This window comes from Microcebus murinus, chromosome 4 (genome assembly GCF_040939455.1).
Source record: "Microcebus murinus isolate Inina chromosome 4, M.murinus_Inina_mat1.0, whole genome shotgun sequence".
Classification (NCBI taxonomy): Eukaryota; Metazoa; Chordata; class Mammalia; order Primates; family Cheirogaleidae; genus Microcebus; species Microcebus murinus.
Genome location: NC_134107.1, coordinates 104,266,009 through 104,276,050, shown reverse-complemented (window position 1 = coordinate 104,276,050; position 10,042 = coordinate 104,266,009). Strand labels below are relative to the sequence as shown.

Sequence of the window (10,042 nt, the reverse complement as noted above, 5' to 3'; positions counted from 1 at the left end):
CAATATTCCCTGAATTTTGCTCTTAATAATAGAAAAGAACTGGATAGGAGATAATCTAAGATAATTCTCACCATATGAACATAAAGAGATGCTGTCCTATTATGCCAATCAAGGTGAATTTTTTTCTATATAGTTTAGCTTTATTCCAGAAAAGGAACCCCGCCTTACTCAGCAACTCCCCTTAACTTTTGCTTTATGTACAGGAACGAGAAAAGGCCTAATTTTTAGTAAAGTCTCTTCTAAAAAATGGTTGAAATTTAGTATTCTAACATAAGGGAGATAATGATTTTTAGTGAATGTTTTGCAGGGATATAGGCTCTCTTCCCATGCTCTGTTCATGTAAATCAGAAAAGAACCAAAAGTTGTTTAGTTTGGAGGCAAATCAAATAAGAAATAGAGATTAAATATCTGCTATGCACATAAGAAGCTGTATGTCCTTTTTATGGAAGATAAACAATGGAAACTACAGAAAACACTCTGAAAAATACTTTATTAAATAGGTTCAGAGAAATCGTAGCTTCAGGGGAAATTAAGGTCAGGAGATTTTCTTGTTTGTTTATTGGTTAAAGACAGAGTATATTGAAGCCTGTTTGTTTAAAGAAATCTCAGTTGGGGGAGGGGAGACCTAATGATGCAAGACAGAGAAGATAAATTCAAAAGCAAAGTCCTAAAAGCAGCAGAGGATAGAGGGTCAAGACCATTTGTGGAGGAGTTAGCCTTATGTGTGTGCACAGAACATTCATGCATTGTCCCATGCGGGGAGGTAAGGTATATAGTACAGATGCAGGCAGATGGGAGAAGCACATTTACCTCTGAGTGCTCTTTTTTTAAAAAATGAAATAAGTATATAGGTCATTGGCTGAGATTAAGGGAGTGAAAAAGATGCAAGATTGTTGTCTTGGAGAGAAGAGCAAAATGATTACAGGAATATAGAATGATTACTGTGCAGCATTGAGGGCTCATTTAAGTGTGTGGTCAGAAACTTAAATTGAATATAATGATCAAGTCCATGCAGGCACATAATTGGCATAGAGTAGAATTTAACAAGGGTGGGGGTTTTCCCAGATAAGAATAAGAGAGAGGAGCAAAAGCGTTGAAGATAGAACTGAGGAGATTAAGGCCTCTCAAGGGTGGCAAAAAGATTATCAACGTGAACACTGAGGCCACCAAGAATGGTGACAGAGGAGTGGTAGAAAGAAAGGCAGTATTCTAGGATCATCAATAATATAATTAGGGTTTGGGGGAGAAGGTTTGGGAGATGTTGATCAAAGGCTACAAAATTTCAGTGAGGAGGAATAAGTTCAAGAGCTCTACTATACAAAACCTGACAACAGTAACAATGCAGTGTATTTGTTATGAGAGTAGATTTTAAGTATTCTCACTGTGAAAATATGATAACTATGTGAGGCAATACATATGATAATTAGCTTGATTTAGCCATTCTACAATGTATACATATTTCAAAACATCATGTTGTAAGCAATAAATATGTACAATTTTTTAAAAAAAGAAGCTGTATGTCCTTTTAAAGCATAGGCACTAGCTTATTTTCACACTAGGACATGAAATTAAAGACAGTACTATTTAAAGCATAGGTTTTTGAAAGCTGCTAATGAAAGATATTCAAGATTCCTCTAGAAGTTCTGAAGTTTCTCACTTATTTTTATGAATAAAGTTTGTCCTTTAAATATTTTATTTGGAGCTTGTTTCACACCTTTGTATTTCAGGCTAGAGATCATGGAGTTCAACAAAAGGGTCACGCAAATTCATCAGCTGAATCACAGAATCACAGAAGTCTCTGGGGCTAAGCTTCTATTCATGGCCACAAAGATTTGCAGTCTGGTGGGAAAGCTTCATGCATGCCTCTGCTGAGACAATTTTTGGTATGGCAATTTTATTGCAAATATAAGATACGGAAATAATGGAAAAAGAAGAGGGTGAAAAAAATACCTACCCTCTGGGCTTACGATGTGTTTGGGTATGTCACAAGTTAACTTTGGGTATTTTATGGGATTGATGGCCAGAACTGTTTGGCACTGGATTAGGGTAACTGTAAAATGAGGGTCAGGAGCTTGACACATAGCCAGCAGCCTCTCCAGCATGCCTTGGTGAGCAGTATATGCAGCTGGTGCATCGTGGTGATCAGATAGTCCAGTGGCTGACCAGTGGCAACAAGCTGGTGGCCTTGTGTCATTGTGTATAAGAGACTCTTGGGGAAGCATAGGCAAAGGAGAAGAAAACATGGATAGAAGAACGCTGAAAATGGACAGCCTGTCTCTGCCCTGAGGGTAAAGCAATCGTTGAAGACAAACTCATGTCAAACAGAGAGATATTTTTCAAGAAAAAAAAATACATGGTGTGAAGTCCAAAGGAACAAACAATAGTCCCCAATATAACGTTTCTCAAGAGGGTATGGTACATATTTTAATGATTAAAAAGATAAGGATAATAAAATATCAGGATAATAAAATACAGTTGCCAGCTCTTAGCCATTCACAGTAGAACACACTCAGATATTACCATGTGATTTCCTGTTTTAAAGAAGAGTCAATACAGGATATTGATGAGAGGAAATTTTTGATTAATATAAAGGTCTCTCAAAATAAACAGCCTGTGGAGATGGGCCACAGAGAGCCATGGGCGAGCAACGTTCTCAGATGGTATTATGAAAAGGTGGTACCAGTCAGCGTGGACAGGCGGCTGGACACAGGTCAGAGTAGTGACTGGAATTCCTTTTTAGAGGCTATCAGTGTGTGATCAGGCTGTGGGATGGGGTGGTGGCAAAGGAGGAAGAGTAGATGATAATGGGGAAAAAAACATTTAAGAAATAGAGTAGAGGAACCTAATGGATGATCTGCAGAATGGGAGTATGAAAAGGTGAAGGTGCGCTCTTAGGTTCTGACTTGGGCATCTGAGCATGTGGTAAGGTCATTACTGTAAATATGGAAGAGAAGAGGAGAGATGCTAATTTCCCCTGGGTAGTATCTTATCTTGGGTCTCATCAAAAGGCTGTGATGATCAATAGAGTATTACTCTCTTTGTAGTGTGTTCAGCACAGAACTTAGCTTGGCAGGCACTTGGAGAAGATTTTGATAGTTCTTTGTATATGTTAGGCTCAGGCTAGGAAGAAATTTAAATAAAGTTATCAACTCCAATTTCATCAATCCATCCATTCACTTGTAAGCAACTCGGGCTTTGTGAAGTATCCTAACAATCCTAATCCTGACAATAGAATAATGTAACAATGTATACTGAGGGAGCCTAATCAATCACCTTTCTGCCAACTTCCTCATCTCTGAGAATAAACATAAGGATCCAACTGAGGATCAAAATAAAATGTTAGTTTTATTGATGATAAAGCTGGATTAAAAATGCAAGAGAATATTCTCTTTCTCTCTCTTCTCCTAAAACCTTGGAACCCGCAGCATCTTCACTTGCCCTCCCCCTCTGCAGGGGAGAAAGCAGGAAGCTGATCGACTTTAGCCAGCTTATTTCCAGGCAACTAGAGAGAACTGCCTGAATCATCCATCCAGCAGTCTATCCTAATGGGCTCTCTCTAGAAAACAGCATAAATTGATTTAATATCAAGAGTGCACTTCACTCTCAGCCAAAATGCATTCTCTAATCCATTTCTCACCCCAAATTATGTCTAGTCATGATATTCAGTGCAGCTCAACAGAAGCTATAAAATGAACACTCACAACAGTGTTAAAATATACAAAATAATACCAACAAAATTAAACTGCATATGAATATCAGCTCTGAATATAAGTTTTTCTTCTTATTAAAATTTCAGAAAGACATTAAAATACAAATATGAAGTATGCTTTTGTTGTATATGAAAGTCCAAACAATTAGAAGTCCAAAACTTCTCCTCCACAATTTCATTTTGTCTTATTGTAAGGACGAGTGCCTTATTTGGTGGTCAAAATTCCTTTTTATATGGCCAATCTCTAAGTTCTCTACTGATGAAATTGGGTGAGGCTCCTTTAGTGCTTCCAAATTTGAATTGCTCCAACATGAAGGCTCTTAATTAATTTCCACTTTCCCAAGTGAAAAGGTACAACTTTCATAATACCAGCCCAGTACCTAAAAAATTAAGAACAAAAGCAAATTCCTAGCCAAACAGTGTACATGATATAATATCAACACAATTGCTATTACAAAAATTATGTGAGACAACTAGTGGTTCTGGGAGGTAGGAGTGTAGACAGAGGCAATGTGAGAGAAAGGAGAAAATCTTGATATCAGCTCTGTCAGGGTGCTCATCAGTCTGTGCAGGTTGCCTAGAGGCCACACGCTGAGTCTGGATTTAGAATTCAATTGTGAGTAGCATCTTATGAAGAACTTCATGTGGCATTAAGCTGCCATATCCAGGGAAACAATTCACCTATAGATACATCTTTCTATCTTTGGTAGACAAATTTCAGAAATTCCTGTTGTTTGAAATATTCAGAAATTTACAGTGGTGACATCACAGTCTCCAGGTTTTACTCAAGGCTCCCTTCTTCCTTTGGTGTAAGTTTCATAAAGGTAGGGCCCATGTTCATTTTATTCACTTCCGTACCCCCAGATCCTAGCTATAGGTCAATAAATGTGTACTGAATAATAACACACAGCCCAGTATATGCTTAACCTACTAATTTTCATTCTTTTTGAGCCGTGTGTTTCTGTCACACCAATTATATATGAAGTATAGTCATTCTAACTCACCTTATAATCAGGTTAGCCCACATTTATAACTCTGCAAGCAAAATGTTTATGGCTTTGCACTCTCCCCAATTAAAATCTCCTTCATTCTACAGAGGTGATTTGCTCTTTGTTTGATTGTATCACATATTACTCAGTTTCCATACTCTATAAATGTTCCAAAACTGTTTAGAGGTTTGCCATGTAACTGTTTCTTGGATGCTTAGGTGAGTTTTAGACAAAGTTATTTCATACCATGTGCTCACAGATGATAGTTTAGGGAAAACCATGAAGATTTAATAATAAGATTTTAATGGGCAGACCAATTATGTTATAAAAGTGTTCTGGTATCAGGCCATTTGACTTCAGGGCTTCTGGCTAGTACAGAGTACAGGACAATTATGTTTTGAAAATATGAAATTCCATGCCAACATTTGTTGTTTTGGAACTTTTTGATAAAAACTGTTCTCACTGTAATTAAATGATACCACATTGTGGTTTCGATTTGCATTTCCATGATGATTAGGCATGCTGAGCATTTTTTTCTCATAAGTTTCTTGGCTACTAGTCTATCTTCTTTTGAAAAGTTTCTGTTCATTTCCTTTACCCACTGTTTAATGGGGTTGTTTGATTTTTTTCTTTCTGATTTTCCTGTGCATTCTTGTTAACAGCCCTTTATCAGATATGTAGCATGCAAATATTTTCTCCCATTCTGTAAGTTGTCTGTTCTCATGATAGTTTCTTTGGCTGTGCAAGAGCTTTTTAATTTGATCAGGTCCCATGTATTTCTTTTTGTTGTTGCTGTGATTGCTTGTGGGGTCTTCTTCATAAATTATTTGCCTAGGCTGATGTCTATAAGAGTTTTTCCAATATTTTCTTCTAGAATTCTTATGATTTCATGCCTTAGGTTTAAGTACATTATCCATCATGAGTTTATTTTGTGAGAGGAGAGAGGTGAAAGATGCGCTTCCTGTTTTAGTCTTCTACATGTGGCTATCCAGTTTCCCCAGCACCATTAATTGAATAGGGGTTCTTTCCCCCAGTGTGTGTATTTGTCTGCTTTGTCAAAGATCAGATGACAATATGAGGATTGTTTTATATCAGGGCTTTCTGTCCTGTTCCATTGGTCTATGTCTCTGTTCTTGTGTTTGTACCATGCTGTTTGGGTTACTATGGCCCGTAGTATAGTATGAAATCTGGTAGACTGATGCCTCCCAATTTGTTCTGTTTTCTTAAGGTCGCTTTTGCTATATGGGGTCTTCTCTGGTTCCATAAGAAGCGTAGAATTATTTTTTCTAGATGTGTAAAGAATGATGTTGGTATTTTAATAGGGATTGCATTGAATATGTAGGTCACTTTGGGTAGTATAGACATTTTAAGAATATTGATTCTGTTGATCCATGAGCACGATATGATTGTCCATATGATTTTCTGTTTATATCCTTTGCTATCTCCCTCCTCAGTGTTGTGTAGTTCTCCCTGTAGAGTTCTTTCATTAAAAAGTTCCAACACAACAAATATTGACATGGATGTGCAGAGACAGGAACATTCACACCACTGGTGGGACTGCAAACTAGTACAACCTCTGCGGAAAGTAGTGTGGAGAAACCTCAAAGAACTAAAAATAGAACTGGTATTTGATCCAGCAATCTCATGGGCATCTACCCAAAGGAAAAAAGACATTCTATAAAAAAGACAGCTGCACTCAAATGTTTATAGCAGCACAGTTCACAAATGCAAAGATATGGAAACAACCCAAGTGCCAATCAATACATAAGCAAATTAATAAAATTTGGTATATGTATCCCATGGAGTACTATTCAGCCATAAAAAATAGTGAACTACCTATTATATCATCCTGGATGGGGCTGGAGTCCATTATTCTAAGAAAAGTAACACAGAATAGAAAAGCAAATAACACATACACTCACCATTTATATTGGTACTAATTGATTAATGCTAATGTGCAAATATGGGAAATAACATTCATAGAGTGTCAGACAAGTGGGAGAGGGAGGAGGGGATGAGTAAATCCACACCTAAAAGATGCAGTGCATGCTGTCTGGGGAATGGGCATGCTTGTCGGGTAGTGCAAAGGTAATTTATGTAACCAAAGCATTTGTGCCCCCATAATACTCCAAAATTTAAAAAAAGAAAGAAAATATGAAATTCAAAAACAGCATTGGGGAGCAGCCGGCGCGTCCCCGCGCCCCTGCCCGGCCGCTGCCCTGCCGACTTCCTGGTCTGCAGGAGGCACCCGGGCTGAGCGGCCAGCGGGGGCGGCGGCCGCGCCGCTGCTGTCACAGAGGCGGGGGCGGGGCGCGGGGGCTGCGGGGAAGCGCCTGGCGGCCGACAGGGAGCCGCCGTAGGGCTGTGAGGAGCCGGCCTCCCGGCGGGCTGGCTGGCTGGCGGCGGCCGCGCTCCGCTCCGACGTGCAACCGTGGACCGCAGGACCAAGGCCAATCCAGAAAGAACCTTTGACTTGGTATTGAAAGTGCAATGTCATGCCTCTGAAAATGAAGGAAGTACTACAGAGCGTGCCAAAGTTCTGTTTCCCTTTTGACGTTAAAAGGGTGTCTCAAAACCAAGTTGGACAGCACTTTACCTTTGTACTGACAGACATTGAAAGTAAGCAGAGATCTGGATTCTGCAGACTCACATCAGGAGGCAAAATTTGTTTATGCATCCTTAGTTACCTGCCATGGTTTGCAGTGTATTACGAGCTGCTGAATACTCTGGCAGATTACTTGGCTAAGGAACTGGACAATGATTTGAATGAAACTCTCAAAGCACTCTATCCCCACCCAGTACCAAAGGCAAACACTCCTGCCAATTTGAGTGTGCATTCCTACTTCATCGCCCCTGATGCGACTGGGCTCCCAACAATGCCCGAGAGTGGGAACCTCGCGGAGCACTTTGTGGCGGTGGACGCGGGCACCGTGCTGCCGCTGCAGGCCCGCATGGCGCACGAGCGGCGCGTCCTCGTCACCTCCGGCAAACTGAGCGCTTCAACCGCGTGTCTGCACGGGTCTGCGGCTCTGCTGTGCCTGATGTACTGGCAGCGCATCTACATCCCCGTGCTCCCTCCCCACCTGCTGCACTACCGCTGTGCCCCGATGCCATACCTGATTGGAATACACTCCAGCATCACAGAGAGAGTGAAAAACAAATCATCAGAAGATGCGGTCATGTTAAATGTTGATGCAAACACTTTAGAGTCACCGTTTAACGACTTGCACAACCTACCCAGTGATGTGGTCTCGGCCTTGAAAAATAAACTGAAGAAGCAGTCTACAGCTACGGGTGATGGAGTAGCCAGGGCCTTTCTTAGGGCGCAGGCTGCTTTGTCTGGATCCTACAGAGATGCATTGAGACACAAACCCGGTGAGCCCGTCACTTTCTGCGAAGAGAGTTGCGTCAAGCACCGCTCAAGTGTGATGAAGCAATTCTTGGGAACTGCAGTTAACCTCCAACTTTTTAAGCAGTTTATTGATGGTCGACTGGCAAAGCTAAATGCAGGAAGAGGTTTCTCTGATGTATTTGAAGAAGAGATCACTTCAGGGGGCTTTTGTGGAGGGAACCCGAGGTCCTATCAGCAGTGGGTGCACACAGTCAAGAAAGGAGGAGCACTGTTCAACACAGCAGTGACCAAAGCCACTCCTGCTGTGCGGACAGCGTATAAATTTGCAAAAAGTCATGCAAAGCTGGGGCTGAAGGAAGTGAGGAGTAAGTTAAAACACAAGGAAAATGAAGAAGATTATGGGACCTGCCCTGGTTCTGTGCAGCACACCCCAGTCTACATGCTGCATAACGAAAAGGGAGGAAACGAAAAGCTCAGGCTTGCCCAGGCCCGCTGAAAAAGACCTCGTCAGAGCCTCGATGGTGCTCTGGACAACGAGGATGACGAGGACGGCGAACGAGCAAGCAGGGTGTCTTCGGAAGACGGCGAAGAAGCTTCTGCCTATTTCTATGAAAGTGACGACTCTGTGGAAACCGGAGTGAAGACGCCGTGCTCAGGAGGGATGGACTTGCTGGGAGAGATCCTGGGTACCCTGAGCACACACAGCTCGGACCAGGGGAAGCTGGCAGCCGCGAGGAGCTTGGACGTTTTTAGATCCATGGATGATATTGATTGCAAACCTACGAATAAATCCAACGCCCCCAGCGAGAGCAACCTGGCCCTGCTGGGCGGCGGCTCTGGCGGCCAGGCCGAGTGGCACCTGGGCCAGGACGACTGCGCCCCTCACGGCCGGCACCTGCCCCCGGCCCCCGCAAGCGGGTGTCCTCCAGCGGGCCGGGTGTCCTCCAGCGGGCCGGGTGTCCTCCAGCGGGCCGGGTGTCCTCCAGCGGGCCGGCCGAGTCCCTCTCCATCCTGCGGGAGGAGAGCAGCGAGAAGCCGCCCAGCGCGGACGCGGGGGTGGCCCTGCCGGGGCGGCGTCGGGAGCGGACGTCCACCTCGCGGCCCCTGGAGGTTCCTCGACTGATGAAGGAAAGATAGAAGAGGAGGAGACACTAAGCCAGACCTCCGACGATCCACTCTTACCCCGCCCCGGGCGGCATCCCTCGACTTTCGTTCCGTGGGAAAAAGAAGCCCAAGAGCCTCCGGCAGCCCCCGGACTGCCGCACGAGGTCGCGTCGCTGGGCCACAGGGCGTCCGACTTCCAGCAGAGCCCGAACTTTTCAGAAGAAAGCACGAGTGGAAACCAAGCCTGAGTCTCACATCCCAGCTTCTGCAGAGACGTTTCAGGATTCCCTGTGATCCGAACAATAAACAGAATTATTTGTAGGAATGACACCTCTTACTACTATTTAATTTTTTTTCCGTTGGGAACAAATGTTTCTCCCACTTGTTCATTTCATGGATATATGTTATCCGTTGATTTTTAAATATGAAGCAGATTATTCTACTGTGCTCTTTAAATCAGGTACTAGTCTGTATGTACATGTATGTATTGAACATATGATCTCCTAGTATTTGGTGCTTACTGCCATTCATTCTATTAAACTATGTATGCATAGTAAGCCATGCACCTAACCAGTCGCTACTGCACTAACCTGGTTGAGCATGAACTGATCAAAACTAGCCTGAAACTGATGAAACTGTCAACCCACTAATTGCCTTAATCTTAAAGCTGTGCTAAGCATACTTAACATAATTTATGAAATTACACGTGAAATCTGAAGGATGAGTTATTGGTGTTTGGAGCAATAATGACTTTCTATTCATCAAATCAAGGTCAAAAGTCATTTTTTTCAAGATTAAAAAGCTCTTTTGTAGAAATACTTAATTTGCTTATATGAGGGCATTGTAGCCATGTTCTCCAAAAAATATAAAGGTATACATTTACCTTGT

The 10,042-nt window shown here is 42.4% G+C and overlaps 1 protein-coding gene across 1 annotated transcript; it reads left to right on the top strand.

Moving 5' to 3' along the window:
• The first annotated feature begins 7,147 nt into the window (after positions 1-7,147).
• On the top strand, positions 7,148-9,468 carry LOC105881590 (DENN domain-containing protein 1B-like). The gene is given in 3 exon segments (XM_020286768.2): positions 7,148-8,970; positions 9,018-9,121; positions 9,124-9,468. Coding segments are annotated over 3 exon segments (2,160 nt in total). The 5' UTR covers positions 7,148-7,193; the 3' UTR covers positions 9,403-9,468.
• Positions 9,469-10,042: the final 574 nt, after the last annotated feature.